The sequence below is a fragment of the Mobula hypostoma genome, chromosome 7 (genome assembly GCF_963921235.1).
Source record: "Mobula hypostoma chromosome 7, sMobHyp1.1, whole genome shotgun sequence".
Lineage (NCBI taxonomy): Eukaryota > Metazoa > Chordata > Chondrichthyes > Myliobatiformes > Myliobatidae > Mobula > Mobula hypostoma.
In genome coordinates, this window is record NC_086103.1 from 163,010,697 (window position 1) to 163,037,323 (window position 26,627).

Consider the following 26,627-nt stretch of genomic DNA (forward strand, 5'->3'; position numbering starts at 1 on the left):
GGCATCAGCATTGGACTTCAAGGCGGAGGTCCTGAGTTCGAATCCGGCCAGGTCCCAACCTGGGCGGCAGCAGTATCTGTGCGGAAGAAATCTCCTTCTGTATCTTGTCATGAAAACTCTACGGACAACTACACTATCCATGAGTCGACAATGGCTCAACGGCACTCCACCACAACAACACTTTGGGATTAGTGGAGATTTGTGCTTCATGGTTAATATGAACTCATTGGATTGAAGATCCTGTATCTATGGAGTACAATTATGACTTTAAAACCTCTCTGTACAGTCCAGTATTGCCCCCAGTGAAATATAAATGCAAAACGGTCTAAGACCATGGTATCTGGACATTGATTATTTTAATTAAAAGGAATTTGCAGGAAGGTAATTTTTAAACTCCAGTCTGCCGCCTTCTCATCTGAAGGTAGTTAATGGTGGTCATGAGGAAGTACTATATCCACACAATGAATGCTTGAAGCAATTATCAACTTGAAAACATGCACCGCCAGGCTCCAGGACACCTTCTCCCATTGTTATAAGACTCTTGTATGTTAATGATGAACTTTTGACCTCTGTGTACCTCATCATGACCCTTACACCTTATCTGTCAACTTCCACTGCACTTTCTCTGTAACTGTAACACTACATTCAATAACATTCAATTGTGGAATAGGCTTGATGGGCCAAATGCCCTAACTCTGCCTCCTATATCTTGTGGTTGTCACCTTATCAATACCTTCAGGAAAGTAGTAGAAAGTAGTTCTGGAAAATGCAGTATTCCACCAGGTTCACTTTATCAACAGCACATATTACTTCAAAATACCCCAATAAACTAAAAGACTTTTGAAGCTACATTGGCTTTGGCTAATTATTGTGACTTTGAATGGGCCACACAAAGACCAGGAATGTAGATGTAACTGGTCTTAATTCAGCATTACAAACAGATATCTAGATGGGATCTGATGGAAGAATCTTGAGGAAGGATCCCTCCAAACTCAAAATGTCAAGGTTTATATTCACTAAGCACAACAGTTACAGCTGGTGATGAAATACATTTTCAATGGTTACAATTACTTCACTTACTTCCACACTTGGGTTCTGTAGAATATTATTCTTATAATGGGAGCACATCTAAAGCGACAAGAACATCTCTAAACATTCAGACACACCTGCTAGAAATCTATGCACTCAAAACAGCTGCCTACCACTGTATTGAGGGATTGCTGTATTGAGTGGTGTTCACTCATGCTACCATCCTTATCCGAGACCGAAAACTAGTTCCCATTTGTATTCATGGCTGCTATGCCTTACACTTCATACTTTTTGACTCTGGCTGGTTCTCACTGGGAAATTTCAGAAAATTGCAACTAGTGCATCATTTCACCAGCTTTGTTTAAGACTCAGGATGAAGTCTTATTAGCCCACAGTCCATGAAGACCACCTACTGAGCCACCCCATCTACACTTCAGTAGATCAGATCACCAGGCTCTGCTCCTTCTCCCTGCAGACAAACTGAGGCTGAAGTGGGAGGACCCAGTGCAGAAAGCCGTAGCCATACTTCATTAGGAGTTTGAAGCGATTTGGCATGTCAACAAATACACTCAAAAACTTCCATAGTTGTACTGTGGAGAGCATTCTGACAAGCTGCATCACTACCTGGTATGGAGGGGCTACTGCACAGGACCAAAAGAAGCTGCAGCTGTAAATCTAGTCAATTCCATCTTGGGCACAAGCCTACAAAGTACCCAGGACATCTTTAGGGAGCGGTGTCTCAGAAAGGCAGGGTCCATAATTAAAGATTTCCAGCATCCAGGGCATGCCCTTTTCTCACTGTTCTCAATGTTGAAAGATTGGAGCGACTGGGCTTGTATACTCTGGAATTTAGAAGGATGAGAGGGGACCTGATTGAAACATATAAGATTATTAAGGGATTGGACACGCTGGAGGCAGGAAGCATGTTCCAGCTGATGGGTGAGTCCAGAACCAGAGGCCACAGTTTAAGAATAAGGGGTAGGCCATTTGGTACGGAGTTGAGGAAAAACTTTTTCACCCAGAGAGTGGTGGATACTTGGAATGCTCTGCCCCAGAAGGCAGTGGAGGCCAAGTCTCTGGATGCTTTCAAGAAAGAGATGGATAGAGCACTTAAAGATAGTGGAATCAAAGGTTATGGGGATAAGGCAGGAACTGGATACTGATTGTGAATGATCAGCCATGATCACAGTGAATGGTGGTGCTGGCTCAAAGGGCCGAATGGCCTACTCCTTCACCTATTGTCTATTGTTACCACCAGGTAGGAGATACAGAAGCCTGAAGGCGCACACTCAGCGATTCAGGAACAGCTTCTTCCCCTCTGCCATCCGATTCCTGAATGGACTTTGAAGCTTTGGACACTACTTCACTTTTAATATACAGTATTTCTGTTTTTGCACATTTTTTAATAATCTATTCAATATACGTAATTGATTTAATTGTTTATTATTATGTTTTATTTTATTTATGATTATTGTTTTTTCTCTCTCTGCGATTATGTATTGCATTGAACTGCTGCTGCTAAGTTAACACATTTCTCGTCACATGCCGGTGATAATAAACCTGATTCTGATTCTGATTCAGTGATGGTCTGAGGAAGCAGATGAGCTTCTACATGACTGCTTTGAGTCAGTAGACTGGTCCACGTTCAAAAACTTGGATGAGTATGTCACCGTCCTCATAGATTTTACTAGCAAGTGTGTTGAGGACTGTGTACAAAAAAGGACAATCCAGGTGTTCCCAAACCAGAAACCGTGGATCAACTGGGAGATCCATTCCCTACTGAAGTCTAGGACTGTTGTATTCAAATCAAGTGACACTGCCCTTTACAAGCAATCAAGATGCATCCTCTGTGAAGCAACTGGGGATGCCAAGAGATTATCCCTGTCCAAACTAGAGTTCCAGACCAGCCATCAGTTGTGGCAGGATTTACAAGCTATAACAGGCTATAAACAGAAGTCAGACAGCATTGCCAACAACACTGCATGCCTTCTTGATGAGCTTAATGCTTTCTGTGAACGTTTTGAAAAGAGGGGGAATGGAATATTACCATCCTCCCCATCAGATTCCAATGCAATTGAATCCATATTCAGTATCGCGGAAGCAAGATCTGTCTTCTTGAGAGTGATCCTACGGAAATCATTTGGCCCGGATGGTGTCCCTGCCTGTGTCCTTAGATCCGGTGCATATCACCTTCAGTCTGAGGTTCCCACCTGTTTTAAAAAGAACATTATCATCCCAGTGATGATGATGATGGTGGCTGGTTCTTCGCTTGTGAAGATCAGGAGGGGAAAAAAAGTCTCAGTCACTGTAGGGACTTTTCTTCCCACTTGTGCTGCATGTTGAGGATCAGTGCGCATGAACCGATTCCACTCTTTAGGCAGGAGGACATCCACAATAGCACAGTGAGCTGCAGCGACCATAAGGCTGTAGGTAGAGTATCGGAGTTTTCCTTCTCCTAGACAGACTGCCTGGCAAGGCTAATGAGTCCTATCTGCCCGGGTTTGGAATCAGAGCTGTCCTTCTCCTAGGCTGGCTGCCAGCCAAAGCTGATGAACCCCGCCTGCCCAGTTATGCCACTAGGCACTCTGTTGCTCCGTGACGTAGAACACTCAGTAAGAGCAGGGACCCCACGTGAAGGCATTGCTGTGGGCACAGTAGTGTAGAAGAGGGCATGTGCAAGAGATCTCCTGAATGGCAAGCCAGACAGGGTCCTGCGGCGATCACTGCACCGGGAAAGGAGAGGCTATGGGAGATGCTTCGCCTTACATAAGTGAGCAGGATGCCCAGCCCAGAACTCGCCCATCCCCAGAACCTAATAAATATAAACAAGGTACTGTGCCTTAGTGACTACCATCCAGTGGCTCTGACGTCCATCATCACAAACAAGAGAAAGTCTGCAGATGCTGGAAATCCAAGCAGCACACAAAATTCTGGAGGAACTCAGAGTACTGTTGACGTTTTGGGCTGAGACCATTCATCAATACTGGGTCTCAGCCCAAAACGTTGACTGTGCTCTTTTCCATAGATGCTGCCTGACCTGCTGAGTTCCTCCAGCATTTTCTGTCTGTTGCATCCACCATCATGAAGTGCTTTAAGAGGCTGTTCAGGGCACATATTAACTCCGGCCTGCCAGGTAAACTTGCCCCACTGCGATTCACCTACAGAAACACGACCACGTCAGATGCCATGACCCTGGCCTACACTCATCTCTGGAATAACTGAACAGTAAATTCACCTATATTAGACACTAATTAAACACTATATTAGACTAGTGTTTGTTGACTGTAGCTCCACCTTCAATGCTATAATTCCAAGCAAACCCGTCTCTAAACTCCTAAATTTGGGACACAACACCTCTCCTTGCATCTGGATACTTAACTTCCTGACCAACAGACTGGAATCAGTAAAGATGGGCAACCACACCTCCACCACAATTATTCTCAACACTAGCGCCCTTCAAGGCTGCATCCTGGACTTCCTACTCTATTCCGTGTACAGACATGGCTTCATGGGCTAATCCTGCTCCAACTTCATCCTTCAGTTTGCAGGTGACAGCGCTACAGTGGGCTGAATCTCAAATTACAATGAGTCGGAGTGCAGTAAGGAGGTAAACAGCCTAGTGACATGGTGTCATGACAACAATCTTTCTCTTGATGTCAGCAAAGCAAAAGAGCTGGTCACTGACTTCAGAAAGCGGAGCAGTGTACCTGCTTTTATTTACATCAATAGTGCCGAGGCTGAGCGGGTTGAGAGCATCAAGTTCCAAGTGAACCTGTCCTGGTCCAACCAGACTGATACCACGGCCAAGAAAACTCACCGGCACTTCTACAACTTCAGGTAGCTAAAGAAACGTAGCATGCCCCTTTGATTCTGACCAATTTTTGCTTAAACAGATCCTTGGTATGGCAACTGCCCTGCTAGTGACCGTAAGAAACTGCAGAGAGTTGTGGACACAGCTCAGTACGTTACAGGAACCAACCTCTTCCCCCCCCCCCCCATGGTCTGTGTACCACTTATTGCTGCCTTGGTAAAGCAGCCAGCATAATCAAAGACCCCACACAGCCTGGACGTTCCCTCCTCTTCCTCTACCCATTGGGGGGGGGAGGTATAAAAGCCTGAAATCACAAACCACCAGCCTTAGGGACAGCTTCTATCCCACTGTTAAACTGTCTCCTTGTATGATGAGATGGACTCTAGACCTCAATCTATCCTGTGGCTTTGCATTTTACTGTCCACCTGTACTGTACTTCGTCTATACTGTACCACCTCATTTTGCACTGTTCTTGTTTTGCCGCAGCGTAATGGATTGATCTTTATGGATGGTATTCAAGACAAGTTTTTCAATGTACCTCAGTAATAAAAAATGAAAAACAAATACCAGCTTCAACAATTTGCTCAAAACAGCTGCTCTGGTTATTTGTAATTATCCTGAATTCCTCTCTCCCTTCCAAATCACCTTTTACAGCAACTCTGAGCCATTCCTTGTATTCTCTAGAGACAAGACTAATGCAAAGTACTCACCTGCTGTATCTTAGTTTTCCATTAGTAGTTCCCCTGACTCTCTTTTGAACCAATATAATCTGTGCTAATTGGAGTGTTTTTTGCATAATTATAGAAACCCTTACTACCCTTTTATATTTCTAGCTATTTTTTTTCTCTTTCCTTATTAATCTTCAAGTTGTCCTTTACAGGCATTCAAATGCAAGTCGGTGGTTTAAAAACTGGGCATTCATTATAAACCAATGCCTTCCTGTGATTGCTTCCCTCAGATCTGTGGGTTGTAGAGCTGATGAGTGGAACAGAGTATAGTATAACACAGGAACAGGCCCTTCAGCCCACAATATTCTGCTGAATGAATTAAATTCATAATCAAATGGATACCTAAACTAATCTCTTCTGCCTACACAATGTCCATATTCTTCAATTTTCCTGACATTCATGTGCATATCTCAATGTCACTCAAAAGTCCCGAATGTATCTGCCACTGTGCAGTCCATTCCAGGCACCCACCACTCTGTGCTTTTTTTTAAAAAAAAAGCAAATTTGCCCTTTGCGTCTCCTTTGATGTTATCCCCCCCCCCCACCTTAAATGCATGCCCTCTGGTATTAGATATTTCAACCCTGGGGAGAAAAGGTAATGGTTGTCTACGCTGTCTATGCTTTCATAATTTTATAAACCTCTATCACAGCTCCCCCGCAGCCTCTGCTGCTCCGGAGAAAACAACTCAAGTTTGTCTAACTTCTCAGTGTAGCACATGCCTTCTAATCCAGGCAACATCCTGGTCAACCTTCTTGCACCCTCTCCAAAGCCTCAGTATTCTTTCTATATCAGGGAAACCAGAACTGTGTGCAATGCTCTAGATACAGCCTAACTAGAGTCTTACAAAGCCGCAATACAACTTCCTTCCTTTTGCACTCCATGCCTCGATTAACAAAGGCAAGCATTTCATACGCCTCCTTAACCTGTCTAACCTCCTCTGAAATCTGTTGGTTTGCCCTTGAGAGTGGAGAACAACATGGCAGCATTTACTCTCAGAGATGAATATAAAACCCATTGAAAATAGCACGAAGGGTCATTAGAGTTGATTATACATGTATGGGTTTTGTTATTTAATGCTGCATTAAAATTTATGATGTGAAATCAGTTTCAGACTTTTTGACTGCACAATAGAATTGATGCAAGTTTTATTTATTGCACCAGCCGCCTAGCCGTATACATATGCAGGAATGATGATGACTTTTAATACCAGTGCCATAAAATTATTTTATTGGCATATGAGAGTACCCAATGCTTCTTGCAAAAGTGTGTGTATTTCTTTCTTTGTATCCAAAATAATCAAATCCATCACCAGCAGCAGGTACCTAATTTATGCCACCTTTTAAAATTACAGTGTTTATTTTTTTTTTAGATTATGAGAACACTCAGTCCTCTTTTATTGTCATTTAGAAATGCATACATGCATTAAGAAATGATACAATGTTTCTCTGGAGTGATATCACAGAAAACAAGACAGACCAAAGATTAACACTGACAGAACCACATAATTATGACATATAGTTACAGCAGTGCAAAGCAATACCATAATTTTGTTCACAGGAAGTGGATGTTAGTGCTCGTGGCAATATCTTTTGCCAAACCTTAAGTAGCGATAAAAAAGTGCTTCAGGCTCATCACCTGTAGACCAGAGTGAATAAGGAAGGCATATTTCCTCATCTGGTGGACATTATTGTACACGTAATTAACAAAATATTCTTTCTACAGGTCCTCCCTGGTTTACGACCACCCGGCTTAGGTACAGCTCGTATATAGGAACGAGTGTTTGGGACACTGTTGGGATGGATTTGTTGGTTGCTGTGGAGATGGAGGCACCTTCCAGCATGTGGGAACTCAGTCCACAGCTGCATTTCCAACTTGCAGACTGCTCCAGTTACAGGAATGGAACCCTGCTGTAACCTGGAGAAGCCCTGTCCTTTGTGCTGAGGGTCGTTGAAATAGGTTGTTCAAGGTCTTTGTGGTAGATATGTTTACTGCAAACTTGCAGTATTCACAGCACTGGAAAGGAGGGTTGTCTTCATGTGTACATCAAGCCTTTAAATTACGTTTGCTCAGTTAATGTATTGGTGGTTAATCAGTAATCTTTTAGTTATGATGTTTACCATTGTATTATTGGATATTTAGCTAGCTTACATTCTCAGGTTAAGTAAAATTGGTTTCTTAAAAATATAGTCTACAGGTATTGGGATATGGAAAATTGGAGGTTTGCAAGTTCTAATCTTACAATATAAAGTTTGCTAATGTGACATATTTCACCTGAGGAAAAGTCGGCATTTCACTTTTATGTTACATTTCTTTATTTGGTTATCAGAATAAATTCTTCCTTGGCTTGTATTTCTTTTTTGTATTCCCAGGGATATTTTGTATTCTCTTTTCTCCCATTTCCCCTTGCCCTAACACTTCTCCCGTGTCCTTTCTCTCTCACAAAATACTGAAATCACTACTGTCTTTGAATTCCATTCTATTAATCATTCTGTTTTTCTAATCATTCTGGTGGTAGCTGTGTCCAGATTCTGGAATTCCCTCCCGACATCTTTCCATCTCTTTTTCTCACCTCTCTGAAGATCTCAATAGCATCGACCTTTGACAAAGTCTTTGGGCAAAAGTTCCAACAGATCCAATAACCCATGCCCTCCTCTCACAACTGCCATCAGGATGGAGGTACAGAAGCCTGGTCTGCCAAGCCACCAGGATCAGGAGCAGTTATAACCCTACAGTCGTCAGGCTCCTGAACCAGCAGGGGTAATCAGAATCAGGTTTATTATCACCGGCATGTGACGTGAAATTTGTTAACTTAGCAGCAGCAGTTCAATGCAATACATAATACAGCAGAGAGAGAGAGAAAATTAATAAATAAAACATAATAAATAAAGAAGTAAATTCTTTACGTATATTGAATAGATTATTTAAAAATGTGCAAAAAAACAGAAATACTGTATGTTTAAAAAAAGGTGAGGTAGTGTCCAAAGCTTCAAAATCCATTCAGGAATTGGATGGCAGAGGGAAAGAAGCTGTTCCTGAATCGCTGAGGAACTTCACTCACCTCAAATCTGAACTGATTCTACAACCTGTAGACTCATTTTCAAGGACTCTACAATTCGCATTCTCGGGGTTACTTATTTCATATTTTGCACAGTTTGTCTTCTTTCGCATTTTGGTGGTTTGTCAGTCTTTATTTCTGTGTAGTTTTTCATTGATTCTGTTGTATTTCTTTGTTCTACTGTGAATGCCTGCAAGAAAATGAATTTCAAGGTTGTACATGCTGGCATATATGTACTTTGATAATAAGTTTACCTTGAACTTTTTGAACTTTGATTACTGGCCCGCTGAGCTCCATGTTTGAAGGTACTCTGAACTAATTCTATGACCAATAGACTCACCTTCAAGAATTCTCGACAACTCATTTTCTCAGTACTGTTTTTATTTGTAGCTTGCCTTCTTTTACACATTGGTTGAGAGTGTTTTTTTGTTTAAATTTTCATAAATTATATTTCTTTTGTCCCTGTAAGTGCCTGCGAGCAAATAAATCTGAAAGTATACAATATATGTACTTTGATAATAAATTTTCTTTGAACTTTGAACTTGTTCTCACTGTTTCTCATACTCCTCTCACTTTCCAGCGTAGCTTTCCAGAACCTTCCCTGTTCTCTTTACTCTCAGCCCTTGCAAATACATTGGATTCCGTTCCTTCCCTATGTTTGCCTATTTCACCCTTGTCAAAATTATTTTGCCTTTGCATCTACAATATTACCTATACCAGTACACCCAATTTTAGAGTGTAACAGGGTTAACCTAGCTCTTCATCCTTTTAATCATTGCTACAGATAGCAAGTTCAGACTATACCAGAAAGTGCAAAGTTCAAAACACACAAAATGCTGGTGGAACTCAGCAAGTCAGGGGCAGCATCTATGGAGGGAAATGAACAGTTGGTGATTTGGGCCAAGACCCATCATCAGGACTGGCAATGAAACACTGACTGTTTACTCCCCTGCATAGATGCTGCCTGACCCGCTGAGTTCCTCCAGCATTTCGTGTGTATTTTGCTCTGGATTTCCAACATCTGAAAAACCTCTTGTATTTCTGTACTTCCAGTCCACTGCAAATATTTTACTGTTTAATAAAGTATGATGAAGAGGTGAATGGGTTTGAGAGTGATAATAAATCAGCCATGAGCAAATTGTAGAGTAGACTTTATAGGCTGAATGATATAATTCTGCTCCTAATGTCTTATGGCCATCTGGGGAACAGTCCAGGTCTCCAAACTCCAAATAACTTATCTACTCAACTGCCTTTGCATTTAATCAAGAACATAATGGCAGCTGTCTGAAACAATTCTTGCAGGTTCAATTTAAATATTACTGTACTTCCACAAAATCCTGGAGGAACTCAGCAGGCCAGGCAGCCTCTATGGAGGGGAATAAAAGGTTGTCAATTCGGGCCGAGACCTTCCTCAGTTCCTCCATAATTTTGAGCGTGTTGCTTATGATTTCCAGAATCTGAAGAATCTCTTGAGTCTTATTTCAATATTCAAGTCCTAATCAGAATCAGGTTCAATATCACTGGCATATGTCATGAAATTTGTTATCAGCAGTACAATGCAATTTACAGTTATAAAGTATAAATTACAATAACTATTTATTAAGAATTAAATTAAATATGTAGTGCAAAAAGAGATGAGAAATAATAATGAGATAGTGTTCACGGATTTATTGTCCATTCAGAAATCTGATGGTGGAGGTGAAGAAATTGTTCCTGAGACGTTGATTGTGTGTTTTCAGACTCCTGTACCTTCTCCTTGATGGTAACAATGACCCCTATCCTGGGTCATAGGGGTCCGTAATGATGGACTTGACCTTTTTCACTCATGAGGTGTGAACGTATATATCCATATATCCAAGCTGACAATCCAGGGGAATGCCCTAGCAGTTTTGCTCTGTCAGTAATTCCCTAATAAACTAAGACCTGTTCTGGGTGAATGATGAAAGAATGATGGCACTTTTTTTTTGAAGATCAGGGAAGTGTTCCCAGATACTTGGCCAATACTTCTCACTTGATCAGTATTTTGTTTAAATAACCAGAATATGTGATCGTTATCATGTTGTTGTTGATAAGACCTTGCTGGGTGCAAATTAAATGTCATTTTTTCCTACATTATAGCAGTAATAACACTTTAGAAAGTACATTAAAGTGCCTTTGGACATTTTGAAAGGTGCTATATAAAGGCAAGTTTATATGCATTATGCAGCTCTGATCCCAATGAGATGATGTTGCTTACTTGCAATCAATGAAAAAAACAACTCTTAATTCATGCCTTGTTTTGTTTCTTCCAACCAAATTTAATCCATATCTTCTCTGCCCACTGATTACATATCTTTCTTCTTCTCTAATAAATTCCCTTGTGGTACTAATGCCTTTTATTGCAGACGATGACGCAAGTCATTCTTTGTTCATTTTTATGCACGAGTTTCAAATGAAATGGTCAAATTGCTTTAGCCAAATACAATTAAAAATTGAAACTGTGTAATAGGAAAAGGAGCAATACAGTTCTCCAGTGATATTTAATTTTGCCTGCTTTTAATCTCAACTGCTTAACACTGCTTGGAGCATTAGTTCAGATTCTAATAACCATTTATTTTCTTGTGTTTTTAGAAACACTGTGAGCGGCAGAAGTCTAACATCAGGATTCGATTCAGACCATCTCTTTTCCAGCACGTCGGATTGCATTCATCATTGGCGGGCAAGATTCAGAAGTTGACCGTGAGTACCATTTTTAACTTCTGTCATGCAGTGACTTTATCTCTATCCTTAGCCATCAAAATCAGTTTTGGTCTTGGTGGTACTGAAGGCTTCCTTCATCATGTGAGTAGCTTCCCCTCAGTTTTCACGACAGTCAGTCATGAAAATCCCGGGTGGAGACTCAGGGAATACCGTCACACTCAGATGTAGGATTCTTCATTGTTGTTCCGTAACAATTTTGTTTTACCACTCAGGGTTGTTAGCCCGGAGCTGAACCCCCAAACCTGGAGGATGGGTGGGCCAGTCTTAGTCTGGCCTCTACCCTTTGACCTGTTTGACATAGGTGACCCTACCAAGCGTCAAAGTACAAGGCCCTGACTCCAGCCAACATAGCTCTCCAGATCACTGAGGCATACAAGCCTCCAAACCACGACAAGGTAGTAGTCCTCTTGGAGGATGCCTGTTCATGGAGTAGCGCTATTCTCCACTGAATTTCCTTCGAACCAATTCGCTCCACATTCCCATCACACAGGCATCAATTTATAACGGCCAATTAACCTGGCTGCTCGGAGCCCCAAGGGGCTACAGCTGTTGGAGACCTGGAGCAGCACGCAAGAGTGCTGGAGGAATTGAGCAGGTCAGGAAGCATCTATGGAGGGAAATGAACAATTGACAATAGGGCTCAAGACTTTGCATCATCTCGCATCCTTGGAACGAGGGAGGAGAGAATGTGGGGGGAGTCCATGTGGTCATGAGGAGAACATGCCCTCTCTGTGGAAGGTACCAGAGGGTGGGATTGAAATGGGTTTCTGAAGCTGTGCTAGCTGCCTATCTGTGCACTCTTTTGTTTCACTGTGGCTATAAATAAAGCTAAGCTATATTGTCCTGTGAAACATAGAAACATAGAAAATAGGTGCAGGAGTAGGCCATTCGGCCCTTCGAGCCTGCACCGCCATTTATTATGATCATGGCTGATCATCCAACTCAGAACCCTGCACCAGCCTTCCCTCCATACCCCCTGATCCCCGTAGCCACAAGGGCCATATCTAACTCCCTCTTAAATACAGCCAATGAACTGGCCTCAACTGTTTCCTGTGGCAGAGAATTCCACAGATTCACCACTCTCTGTGTGAAGAAGTTTTTCCTAATCTCAGTCCTAAAAGGCTTCCCCCTTATCCTCAAACTGTGACCCCTCGTTCTGGACTTCCCCGACATCGGGAACAATCTTCCTGCATCTAGCCTGTCCAATCCCTTTAGGATCTTATACGTTTCAATCAGATCCCCCCTCAATCTTCTAAATTCCAACGAGTACAAGCCTAGTTCATCCAGTCTTTCTTCATATGTAAGTCCTGCCATCCCAGGAATCAATCTGGTGAACCTTCTTTGTACTCCCTCTATGGCAAGGATGTCTTTCCTCAGATTAGGGGACCAAAACTGCACACAATACTGCAGGTGTGGTCTCACCAAGGCCTTGTACAACTGCAGTAGTACCTCCCTGCTCCTGTACTCGAATCCTCTCGCTATAAATGCCAGCATACCATTGGCCTTTTTCACCGCCTGCTGTACCTGCATGCCCACTTTCAATGACTGGTGTATAATGACACCCAGGTCTCGTTGCACCTCCCCTTTTCCTAATCGGCCACCATTCAGATAATAATCTGTTTTCCTATTTTTGCCACCAAAGTGGATAACTTCACATTTATCCACATTAAATTGCATCTGCCATGAATTTGCCCACTCACCCAACCTATCCAAGTCACCCTGCATCCTCTTAGCATCCTCCTCACAGCTAACACTGCCGCCCATCACACATAGCAATAAAAGAGGTAAAAATGAAAAATGACTTGAATATAATGAATGTCACTCTTTCTCGCTCTTCCCCCACTCTCACTCTCCCCCTTCACCCCCTGCTGTCTCCGCCCCTGTTCATCCTGTAGAATAAATTTCAAAACATTAATCATGCCACAGAGGAATGGGTCCAATCAAAATGTGCCAATCAGTCAAAAAAAATTTCCAAACTCTTTTGAACAGTGAGTTGTTTGAAAGTACAGCAGGTGTCGGATGTAATATGGACTGGATTATACCAAGCAATCAATGAAAGTGGGGCCCCTGCACTTAGTGTAGTCTGTCCAGTGCAATTTAAGCAGTGTTGTTTGTTATGCTTGACATATACTGCTAGATTAGTATAAAATACACATGACATTTAGTCTGACCTTAAATGGGATCCATTTTTAAATAATCTGTGAATTCCGGTATGCAAATTTAGTTTAAATCTAATTAAATCATGAACAGAAGTTATCGAAAAGGAAGAAAATACTTGTAACATTGCAATACAGATTTCACATCTATTCCTCTTTGTTCAAGATATTTTGACAATTTCATTTTTACTGCTGATTTTTATTCAGTAATGAAGTGAAGTTCCCAGGTTGGATCCTTGTAGAACCCACCCACCCCCCCAAAAAAAAATTCTGAAAAGCCACCCTTGAAGTTGTCACTTTTCATACAGCTGATGGCTGCTCATGTTAATGTCCCTCTGGAATCTGAACCCATGGTTGGCACAGTGGCAGAGCAGTTAGTGCAATCGTGCTACAGCGCCAACGATCACCGATCGGGGTTTGATTCCCATCGCAGCCCGTAAGGGGTTTGTATGTCCTTCACATGGCCATGTGCGTTTCCTTTGGGTGCTCCAGTTTCCTCCCACCTCCCACCTCCCAACTCCCAAAGAAGTGCAGGTTAGGGTTAGTAAATGGAGGGCATGCTAAGTTGGCACAAGACCTTGGCAACACTTGTAGGCTACCCCCCACAGCACAATGTTCACCGATTTGATTGGATACAAACGACGCATTTCACTGTATTTTTCTATAAGACTCTAAGACATAGGAGCAGAATTAGGCCATCTGGCCCATCAAGGCAGCTCCACCATTCCATTATGGCTGATCCTTTCTCCTCCTCAACCCCAGTTCCTGGCCTTCTCCCCATAACCTTTGATGCCATGTCCAATCAAGAACCTATCAATCTCTGCCTTAAATACACCCAATGACCAGGCCTCCACCACTGCATCTGGCAATAACTTCCATAAATTCACCAACCCTTGGCTAAAGAAATTTCTCCACATCTGTTTTGAAAGGGTGCCTTTCTATCCTGAAGCTGTGCCCTCTTGTCTTAGACTCTCCCAACATGAGAAACAACCTTTCCACTTCTACTCTGTCTAGACCTTTCAACATTCGAAAGGTTTCAATCAAAGCCCCCCTCATCCTTCTGAATTCCAGTGAGTACAAACCCAAAGCCATTAAACATTCTTCGTATGATAACCCTTTCATTCCTGGAATCATCTTTGTGAACCTCCTCAGGACCCTCTCCAATGCCAGCACATCTTTTCTAAGATGGGGGGCCCAACACTGTTCACAATACACAAGGTGAGGCCTCACCAGTGCCTTATAAAGCCTCAGTATCACATCCTTGCTCTAGTATTCTAGACCTCTTGAAATGAATGCTAAACATGGCATTTGCCTTCTTCACCACCGACTCAGCCTGCAAGTTAACCTTCAGAATGTTCTGCACAAAGACTCCCAAGTCCCTATGCATCTCAGATTTTTGGATTTCCCTCCCTGTTTAGAAAATAGTCTGCATGTTTATTTTTACTACCAAAGTGCATAACCATGCACTTTTCAACATTGTATTTCATTTGCCACTTTCTTGCCCATTCTTCTAATCTGTCTAAGTCCCTTTGCATCCTACCTGTTTCCTCAACACTACCTGCCCCTCAACCAATCTTCATATCATCTGAAAACTTGGCAACAAAGCCCTCTATTCCATCATCTAAATCATTTATATACAGCATAAAAAGAAGTGTTCCCAACACCGACCCCTGCAGAACACCACTAGTCACTGGCAGCCAACCAGAAAAGGATCCTTTTATTCCTACTCACTGCTTCCTACGAATCAGCCAATACTCCAACTATCTTAGTAACTTTCCTGTAATACCATGGGCTCTTAACTTGGTAAGCAGCCTCATCTGTGGCACCTTGTCAAAAGCCTCCTGCAAGTCCAAATATACAATATTTACTGCATCCCCTTTATCAATCCTATTTGTAGTCTCCTCAAAAAATTCCAACAGGTTTGTCAGGCAGGATTTTCCCTGAAGAAAGCCGTGCTGACTTTGTACCGAGTACTCCCATCACCTCTTCCTTAACGATTGACTCCAACATCTTCCCAATCATTGAGATCAGGCTAACTGGTCTATAATTTCCTTTCTGCTGCCTTCCTCCTTTCTTAAAGAGTGGAGTAATGTGTGCAATTTTCCAGTCCTCTGGCACTATGCTAGAGACCAATGATTTTTGAAAGCTCATTTCTAATGCCACCACAATCTCTAATGCTACTTCTTTCAGAACCTTAGGGTGCAGTTCATCTGGTCCGGGTGACTTATGTACCTTTAGGTCTTTCAGCTTTTTGAGTACCTTCTCTCTTGTAATGGTAACTGCACCCACTTCTCTTGCTTCACGGTCTACAACATCAGGCATACTGCTAGTGCCTTCCACAGTGAAGACTGGCTCAAAATACTCATTTAGTTCAGCAGCTGTCTCCTTGTCCCCCGTTATTTCTCCTGCCTCATTTTCTAGCAGTCCTATGTCCACTCTCATTCCTCTGTTATTTTTAACATACTTGATAAAACTTTTAGTATCCACTTTGATATTATTTGCTAGTTTGCTTTCATGTTTCATCTTTTCCTTTCTAATGAGATTTTAGTTGCTCTCTGTAGGTTATTAAAAACTTCCCAATCCTCTATCTTCCCACTAATTTTTGCTTTGTTGTTTGCCCTTTCTGTTGCATTTACAATAGCTTTGACTTCCCTCGTCAGCCACAGCTGTACTATTTTACTATTTTGAGTACCTCTTCATTTTTGGGATACGCATGTCCTGCACCTTCCTCATTTTTCCCAAAAACACATACCATTGCTGTTCTGCTGACATCCTTGCCAGCTGTTCCTTCCATTTTACTTTGGCCAACTCCTGTCTCATACAACTATAATTTCCCTTACTCCACTGAAATACTGCTATGTCAGACTTTACTTTCTCCTTATCAAATTTCAAGTTGAACACAATCATATTGTGGTCAGTGGTTCCTAAGGGTTCTTTTACCTTAAGCTTCCTAATTGCCTCCGGTTCATTACATAACACCCAATCCAGTATAGCTGATCCCCTAGTAGGCTCCACGTCAAACTGCTCTAAAAACTATCTCTTAGGCAGTCAACAAACTCACTCTCTTAAGATTCATTACCAACCTGATTTTCCTAAACAAACTGCATGTTAAAATCTCCGATGACTACCATAATATAGCCCTTTTGACATGCCTTTTCTATTTCCTGTTGTAACCCGTGGTCTACCTCCCAGCCACTGTTGGGAGGCCTGTATATAACTGCCATCAACGCCCTTTTACCCTTGCAGTTTCTTAAGTCAACCCACAAGGATTCAACATCTTCCGGTCCTATGTCACATCTTTCTACTGATTTGATGCCTTTTTTTTTACCAGTAAAGCTGTTCCAACCCTTCTGCCTAGCTTCCCACTCCTCCGATATAACGTGTAACCTTGGACATTCAGCTCCCAACTACAACCATGATTCAGCAATGATTCAGTGATGGCCACAACATCGTACCTGGCAATCTGTAACATTACAACAAGATTATCCACTTTATTTCTTATACTACATGCATTTAGATACAACACCTTGAGTACCATATTTGCTGTCCTTTCTGACTCTGCATCCCTAATGATTTGATACTCAGCATGTTGGCTGCAACTAAGTCCCATCACCTGCCTGCCCTTCCTGACAATCTGACTATACACTCTCTTCATTTTTTTACCATCCGTCCTTTCCCAAGTCCCTTCGCTCCAGTTTGCAACCCCCTGCCAAGTTAGATTAAACCCTCCCCAACAGCTCTAACAAACCTCCCCGTGAGAATATTGGCCCCCCTCATGTTCAGGTGCAACCCGTCACTTTTGAACAGGTCATACCCCCCCCCCCAGAAGAGATCCCAATTATCCAAGAACTTGAAGCTCTGCCCCCTGCACCAGCATCTCAGCCACGCATTTATCTGCCAAATCATCCTGTTTCTACCCTCACTGGCACGAGGCACAGGCAGCAATCCAGAAATTACTACTCCAGAGATGCTGCTTCTCAGCTTTCTACCTAGCTCTCTAAATTCTCTTTTCAGGACCTGATTGATTTTCTTTCCTATGTCATTGGAACCAATATGTACCAAGACATCTGGCTGCTCCCCCTACCTTTCCAAAATGTTGTGGACGCGATCTGTGACATCCTTGACCCTGGCACCTGGGAGGCAACATACCATCAAGGTGTCCCATTCACATCCACAGATCTTCTGTCTGTTCCCCTCACTATCAAGTCCCCTGTTACTACTGCTCCCTTCTTCTCTTTCTTTCCCTTCTGCACCATGGACCCATGCTCAGTGCCTGTAACCCGGTCAGCGTGGCTTTCTCCCGGGAGGTCATCCCACACAAAAGTGCTTTTGAGGGGAATGGCCACAGGGGTGCTCTGCTCTATCTGCCTATTTCCATTTCACCTGACAGTCACCAAGCTACTCGCCTCCTGCAACTTTGGGGTGACTACTTCCCTGTAACTTTGATCAGTTATTCCCTCACTCTCCCGTACAAGCCGAAGGTCATCCAGCTGCTGCTCCAGATCCCTAACACTGTCTTCAAGGAGCTGCAGCCGGATGCACTTAACACAGGTGTGGTCCCCTGGGAGACTCTGGGTCTCCCAATTCTCCAACATCCGGCACGAAGAGCACACCACAGCCATTTAAATGGTACAGTAAGACGGAGGGGAAAAAACGAAAAGAAAACCTTAACAGATGCTTTATACAGAGCCAACGCCTCCTCTGAGCCGAGGCCTCTTCTGAGCCAAACCCTGTCGCTTCTACTCTGCCACTGGCCGACTCTGGCAATGACCGCTCTGCTTATCCTTTCTGTACTTTTATTTCGTTTGTAGAGCTCTGTTGACACTGCTGATTGGACACGTACAACGGACAAACGCCCTCGAAGCTCCCTTTTTAAATATCCGCTGCTGACCTACAAGAAATCCCTCTTGGTGAAGCTCTGTTGATGCTGCTGATCGGCCATGTATAATGGACATTTCATTGTATATGTCACAAATAAGGCTCATCTTTATAAACTACCTGGTTGAGATTAGCTTCTACTCATTGCCGGAGAGCTTTAAGTTTAGTGTTTTTAGTAATCCATTCTGTGAGAGTACGTGATTTCTATTTTAAAGTCAGAACCTTTAACCAATCGGCATCTTTTCATTGGACCCCTTTCTCAGCGGGTGTGAGCAAAGTTTTGAAATATACAATATTGCAATATACAATGCAAAGGGAAGAGGCCGTTCTTTATGCTGCAAGCACATATCCTTTTTCATCTCATTTTTACCAGCTTTACTGGATAGATGCAGCTTGGCATTTTTATATCCATGAAGAGCCCTATTTGCTCTTCGTACAGAGGATGCTGATTACCTTCATCCCTGAGCAACACACACAGAATGCTGGAGGAACTCAGCAGGTGGGACAAGCATCAGTGCCGGGAAATAAACCGCCAACATTCCAGTATTTTCAGAATCTTTTGTGTCTCTGACTTGCATCCCTGAAGCCTCTTTTTGTTTGTCTGTCATAATCCAGAATTTTGAAAGTCAATAGAAATCAAATTGACAGTGTGGGTTTGAGCTACAGTGCGGCGTCCCATACAGTTACTGAATCAGTCTCATTTCATTTCCAACTCTTTATCTGTATGTCACAGTGTTGTGTAGCACAGAAACAGGCTCCTCGGCCCACTGTTTTCAGACAGACCGTCAAGCACCTACCTATACAAATCCTATTTACCAGCAGTATATCTATGGCATATTATGTTTTGTTGTTCATGGTCCACAATGTTGCCTTCTTTCCCAGTGTTGGAGTTGCAAGATTACACTATTATACCATATTATTCAGGCTATCTGTGAAAGTCCCAGTGGATCGTTCACTGGGTGAGGCTGAGCATTTGACCGGAAAGATTCCAGAGTCAAGCTAAGCTGAGCGGGCTGTTGTCAGGATTAGGTTTCAGTGAAAGCCCTACTGTAACTCATTCCCCACTTGGCAGCTTTCATGGGAACTTGCTCCTTGGCAATGCCAGTGCCAAGATCAAACTACTATGGAAAAAGCAGTCTTTTCTCAAGTTGTAAAACACCTGGTGGTACTCAGAGAAATGTATCAATCACAAGGGACCCAGAAAGTTGGAAGGAATAGTTTGCTGAGTTAAGGCTAAAAGCCTTGGCCTCAAGGTAAATAACTTCTGAAATTTTGAAGTGCTCACCTGACTTTCCAAACCAAACCACTATTTATTCTTCAGTTCATTTACCAGCAGCAGGATGACCATGACAGCAAAACCCAGAACCTGAAAAGGCCAAACAAACACACACACACAACAAATTCCAAAAATCAATAGGTTATGATTTGGTTAGTAATAAACCCTTTGAGCTTTGTATTCTTACCTTGATACTCAGCATTTTCTATTTTTACTCCAACCAACATTTCCCTAATTGTAGAAATTTACTGATTGGTCAGAACAGAATCATTTCTTTGTAACTCATGAATAGATTGCAAGTAGCAAAACAGAATGGATTTGCAAACATTAATGAATATTTCAATCTTTAGCACATTAAAAAGTTACTTAATATATTCAGCATTTTATATATTGCATAATTGATATTTTTCATTCAGTAATATGCGTGCATGGGGTTTACTTTTTCTCTCCTAAGGATAAAGATTTTATGAAGCCTTTACTTCACAAAATGCACGTCAATCCATCGGCAGAGGTATCAACCTCACTGAAAGTTTACCAAGGACATACATTGGATAAAGTTTACCTGGGAGAGGACTTCTTCTGGGGCATTACACCTCTCGCTGGTGACTATATTCTCTTCAGATTTGACAAACCATTGAATATAGATAGGTAAGTCACCTCTAGAGAGGTAAACCATTGAATATAGTAGTTAAGTTTTTACAAAGCTTTCTTACAACAGTCTTAATGGTGACTTTTTTTTCTCCACTAAATAGAGTGCAAGGGTAGTGAAAGACACGTTAATACTTACAATGACTTTCCCTTATGTAAATATCTGAATGTAAAAACGTCCTCATGAACAATCCTTGTAGATGAAGAGATGGCGGGAGCAGCTGGCAGTATAAATTGCTAGGCCGGGTGGTGCTAGACTCAGTCCACTGCCTCTACTTACTGTCCATGGTGCCTATTTTCCTGGACCTTTACCGGTTCAGAAGGCCAGGCGAGCTGATCTCCCATGCCAGAGAAGCATCTCACAAGTTGAAAGTCCAGAGGAATTCATCTTTCACACCAGTTTAGGTGCAAGCTGTCCTCCTTGTGCAGACCTCATATACTCTGGAAAAAAGCCCAATCATCTGTGAACCTGAAGCCCTCCCATCTGTATGAAATGCTTAGCCATGCATTTAGCTTTATTTTCTTCCTGTTTCTTGTCTCACTAGTCCATGGCACTGGGATTAATCCTGACATTATAACCCTTGTGGTCCTATTTGAAAATATTCTGCCCATTTCCCTATATTATCTTTGCAGGACCCCATCTCTCTTCCTCCCTGTGTCTTGAGTGCCAGTGTGGACCACGACCTCTGGCTCCTCAGTATCCTCTTTCAGAAAGTCCTGAGTCCCGTCAGAGAGAGGCAAGAGGGAGGCAACACACCATCCTGGAGTCTTGCCTATGGTCACTGAAATACCTGCCTGTGTTCCTGATCAGAGCCTTCCCTATCACTGTTGCTTACTGAACCATTGACCTGTCCTGTTGTGACCTATCCCGTTGTACAACAGTCTGTCATGGTGCTACTGATCTGGCTCCTGGTGTGCTTTTCCCAAGAGGTCAACCCCACCACAGTATCCAAAATGGTGTACTTGTTTGAGAGGGGGACAGCCACAGAAGACTCTGAGACCACCCGTTCGCTCCTCCTGGTGGTTACCCAGCTGTCTGACTAAGCCTTTGGTGTGACCATCTATCTGAAAATCTTGCCTTCAACATACTCTGCCATTCTAATCTCCTCAGCGAATTCAACTGTCACTCCAACTCACCTATGCAGTCTGAGAGGAGCCATGCCAGACACTGCCTGACCTCACACGCCTCACAGGAGGAGCATAGCGCCACGCTGACAGCCATAACTGGCCTTTACTAACAGCCAGTAGAGGGAGGAAAAGGAAAAATGTTTTTGCCTTGCTCTTTCTGATGGTTGCCCTCCTCACTAGTAGCCTGACATTCATCAAAGTCGATACTCAGACTTCAACAGTAGCACTTCAACCCATGTGAGGCTGCCCTTCTTCAAATGGCCATTACGCTAATCCCTGTCTCCATTCCATTCACGACTAGGCCTCGCAGTATAAGAACAGCTCTTTGCCTGAAAAACACATTTTAACATGGTGACTGCTCCTCTTCCTTGCTGTCTCAAACTTGCAGTTCTGCTCACCTTGTTAGCTCTCAAGAGAAAGGTCGATCATCTCTCTCCAAGAGAGAGAGCCATTGACACTGCAACTTCTGAGCTGTTAATGGTTACACATTTCTGTAGGTGACATGGCACTCTTAGTCTCTTTCAAACTGAAAACAAAAATATCCAAGTACTAAGTTCCAAAATGTTAAAGCACTTCTTTTATGTAACTCAATCACAAACAAGAGAAAATCTGCAGATGCTGGAAATCCAAAGCAACACACACAAAATGCTGGAGGAACTCAGCAGGCAGCATCTATGGAAAAGAGTACAGTCGATGTTTCAGGCAGAGACGCTTCACCGGTACTGGGGGAAAAAAATGAGGAGTCAGTAAAAAGGTGGGGGGTTGGGTAGAGGAACCACAAACTGATAGGTGAAACTGGGGGAGCGGTGAAGCAAAAAGCTGGGAAGTTGTTCAGAGAAGGAGATACAGGGCTGGAGAGAGGGAGGACAGAAGGCCATCGAAGAAAGAAAAGGGGGAGGAGCACCAGTGGGAGGTGATGGGCGGGTAAGGAGATAAAGTGAGTGAGAAGTGAGAATGGGGAATAGAGAAGGGAGGGGGCATTACAGGAAGTTCAAGAAATAGATATTCATCCCATCAGGTTGGAAGCTACCCAGATAGAATATAAGATACTGCTCCTCCAACCTGAGTGTGGCCTCATCGCAACAGTAGAGGAGGCCATGGACTGACATTTCGGAATGGGAAATGGACCTAATGGCATTAACATCGATTTCTCAAACTTCCGATAATACACCCCCCACCCCACCATTCCAATCCCATTTCCCTCTCACCTTATCTCCTTACCTGCCTATCACCTCCCTCTGGTGCTCCTCCCCCTTTTCTTTCTTCCAAGGCCCTCTGTCCTCTCCAGCCCTGTGTCTCTTTCACCAATCAACTTTCCAGCTCGTTATTTTGCACCTTCCCCCCTCCCAGTTTCACCTAGCATCATGTTCCTTCCTTACTATACCCTTTTCCATAGATCCTGCCTGGCCTGCTGAGTTCCTCCAGCATTTTGTGTGTGTGTGTTCATTTGTATAACTGCAGGCTCCCAAGCCCACATTAACTAAAGACAATAATAAAAACCAGAAAATTGTGGAGATACTGCAGGTCTACAGTATATGTGGCGATGGAAGTCATCGATCTGAAATGTTAACTACCATCCCTCTCCACAGATACTCTGTGGCTTGTTGAGTATCCCCAGGTTTTTCTCTTTTTTCAAAAAAAAAATCAGATCTGTAGCATCTGCAGGAGTTTTTTATTTGTATTAAAATTTGTTTAGTTTCTAATGCATAGACGGAAGCTTACAGTGCAGAATGAGCTATGTGATCTAATGTTTATGCTTCTTACAAATCTTCTCACACTTTACATCAGTTTTACTTACAAACATTTCTATTATGCAATTTCTATTATTTATTTTATATATATATATATATCCATCCATGTTCTAGCCAATTACTGAATAAAGACGTTGAGTGTTCGAGACTCACACATCACAGAACAGGCCCTTTGGCCTATTTCATCTATGCTGATCAAGTTGCCCATCAAAACTAGTCCCACTCACCAGCATTTGACCCATCTCCCTCCAAAACTTGCCTATCCATGTACCTGTCCAAATATCTTTTGAATGTCATTGTACTCGCCTCAACCACTGGCAGCCTTTTTTTTATATACACACCCCTCTTTGAAAAATGTTGCCCCTTGGGTTCCTATTAAACCTTTCCCTAGGCTGAATTGGATCTGATGGGATCCAGATCATACTTGTGAGCCTCATTTTGCTTTGGACTCTAGACCCCGCCCCACAAATGGAATGACCTCTTACTCAATGTTAGCAAGGCCAAGGAGCTGATTATTGACTTCAGGAGAAGGAAACCAGATATCCATGAGTCAGTCCTTAATAGGGGATCAGAGATGGAGAGGGTCAGCAACTTTAAATTATAACCATATAACAATTACAGCACGGAAACAGGCCATCTCGGCCCTTCTAGTCCGTGCCGAAATTCCTCGGTGTTACCATTTCTGAGGACCTGTTCTAGGCCCAGCACGCAAGGGCAGTTATGAATAAAGCACGGCAGCATCTCTACTTCCTTAGATGTTTGTGAAGATTCCGCAGGACATCTAAAGCTTTGACAAACTTCTATAGATGAATGGTGGAGAGTATAGTGACTGGCCGCATCACAGCCTGGTATGGAAATGCCAATGCTCTTGAAATAAAAAGCCTATAAAAAGTAGTGGGTACATCCCGGTCCATCATGAGGAGAACCCTCCCTACCTTTGAGCACGTCTACACAGAGCATTGTCGCAGAAAAGCAAGATCCATCATCAGGGGCAGGTCATGCTCTTTTCGCGCTGCTTCCATGAAGAAGAAGAAGATATAGAAGCCTCAGGACTCTCACCACCTGTTTCAGGAACAAGTATCACCCCTCAACCATCAGGCTCTTGAACCAAAGGGGATAACTTCATTCAACTTCACTTACCCCATAACTAAGCTATTCCCACAAACTAGGAACTCACTTTCAAGGACTCTTTGTTTCATGTTCTTGATAGTTATTGCTTGCTTGCTTATTTATTTATTTATTGATTGATTGATTGTTTTTGCACAGTTTGTTATCTTTTGCACACTGGTTTCTGCCCTGTTGGGAGCGGTCTTTCATTGATCCTATTATGGTTATTGCATTTATTGAGTATGCCTGCAAGAAAATGAATCTCAGGGTTGTATATGACATAAATGTACTTTGATAATAAATCTTCTTTGAACTTAGAACTTTGAAAGGCCTCAGTGAGGTTACCCACTCAGTCTTCTCTTTCTGAGATGTCAAATCTGACCAACATGCTGAAGAGACTTGGCCCAAAACGTTGACTCTTTATTGCTCCCTGTAGATGCTGCCTCACCTACTGAGTTCATCCAGCATTTTGAGTGTGATACTCAAGAATAAAATATAATTAAGATTTTCTAGTATTTGCAAGTGTTAGAAAGAATGTTTGCTATATTGGATTTGTAATTTTACCAAGAATACTTTTTAAGGCACATCTAATGGGGGGAAAGAGTTGAAATACTAAACTGATAGGAATTGGGAATTTATTGTTAGTCCTACCATGAGCCATTTCCAACTCATTCTCTGGAGCTCCCTCTCTAAACTCATTTCGAGAGGAGTAGAATAGAAAAGCAAGGATGTAATGTTGAGGTCTTATAAGGCACCTGTAAGGATTCACTTGGAGTATTGTGAGCAATCAAAGAAAAGATTTGTTGACATTGGAGAGGGTTTGGAGGAGGTTCACAAGAATGATTCTGAGCATGAAAGATTTACATTATGAGGACCAATTGATGGCTCTGGGCCTGTTCCCAGTGGAATTTAGAAGAATAAGGGGGGAATCTCATTGAAGCCTATGGAATGTTGAAAGGCCTCGATAGAGTGGAATTGGAGAGGATATTTCCTTTGGAAGTCGAGGACCTCCAAATAGAGGGACATCCATTTAGAATGGAGATGAAGAGGAATTTCTTTAGCAAGAGAGTGGTGAATCTATGGAATTTACGCTGTGGAGTCATTGGGTATATATAAGGCAGAGGTTGATAGATTCTTGATTGTTCAGTACATGAAAGGATATGGGGAGAAGGCAGGAGATTGGAGACTGAGAGGGAAATGGATCAGCCATGATGAAATGGCGGAGCGGAATCGATGGGCCAAGTGGCCTAATTCTGCTCCTATATCTTATGGTCCGTGATCTTACAACTTTCTTTTCATTCTTCCTTTCCTTTCCTCTAACCATCTCTGATCTTGCTTTTCTGAAATAGCATCCCATTTTGCAACGTTTTATTTGTATTTTTTTTCCAATGACAGATTTTTGCCAATTTATTTTATGATAGTGAAGCAGTTTCTTCCATCATGAGGTTATGTCCTATCTATAAATTTCCATATATGTTCTAATTCCAAATTACTCATTTCAAATTCAGAAATTCTTTGAGGCACATGGACAATAGAGGTGTAGCTAGAGTAGATAGCCAGGGTGGAAATGAAGAAAGTGTGGTGGGATGTCAGAGGTTAAGTTTTTTATTCCCGCACCGAGTGGTGGGTGAATGGAACGCTCTGTCGGGGTGATGGTAGAAGTAGATACATTAGGGACATTTGAGAAACTCTTGGACACATGGATGACAGAAAATTGGAAGGCTATGTAGGAGGGAAGTGTTAGAATTGTCCTGATGAAGGGGCTTAGCCCAAAACATTGGCTGTTCTCTCTTCCATAGATGTTGCCTAGCCTGCTGAGTTCCTCCAGCATTTTGTGTGTGTTGTTAAGGGTTAGATTGATCTTAGAATAGGTTAAAAGGTTAGCACAATATTGCAGTATTCTATGTTCTATTAACTAGTCACCACATAGATCTGTGGGCACCCCACATGTTAGTCCATTTAGACAGGTACTAGAAGAAGATAATGTTTGCTTATCCTAGATTATTCATTACTATATTGTGAGTCAGACACTGCTGCAGATAAATGAGAAATACTTTGTCATTCTGTACAGATGTCTGCAAGTCACTTTTCTTGAATAATGTGAGCCTTTTGAAATATTGTAATATTGCTTTACAAAGTTTATTTATCTGTGTCAATATGATTGCTCATACAATTCTAGAATAACCTTTATCTAAACAATTCACATTGGGGGGAAAAACTCTTCAAGTTTGCATTATGAAGTAAAATCTATTTATAACAATAACTCAACCACTGTCAATCTCCTTGCTGGCAGGCCAACTGTGCTGGTGGAGTTAAGGGT

General features: G+C 42.4%; 1 protein-coding gene across 2 annotated transcripts in view; it reads left to right on the forward strand.

Moving 5' to 3' along the window:
* The window catches only part of LOC134349720 (alpha-1,3-mannosyl-glycoprotein 4-beta-N-acetylglucosaminyltransferase A-like), a 288,721-nt gene that overhangs the window by 227,653 nt on the left and 34,441 nt on the right, over nt 1–26,627 (forward strand). For both annotated transcript variants that reach the window (XM_063054473.1, XM_063054474.1), the window contains 2 exons: nt 11,235–11,342; nt 20,128–20,321. In XM_063054473.1, coding sequence (XP_062910543.1) covers nt 11,235–11,342; nt 20,128–20,321 — 302 coding nt within the window. The remainder of the gene's footprint in view (nt 1–11,234; nt 11,343–20,127; nt 20,322–26,627) is intronic.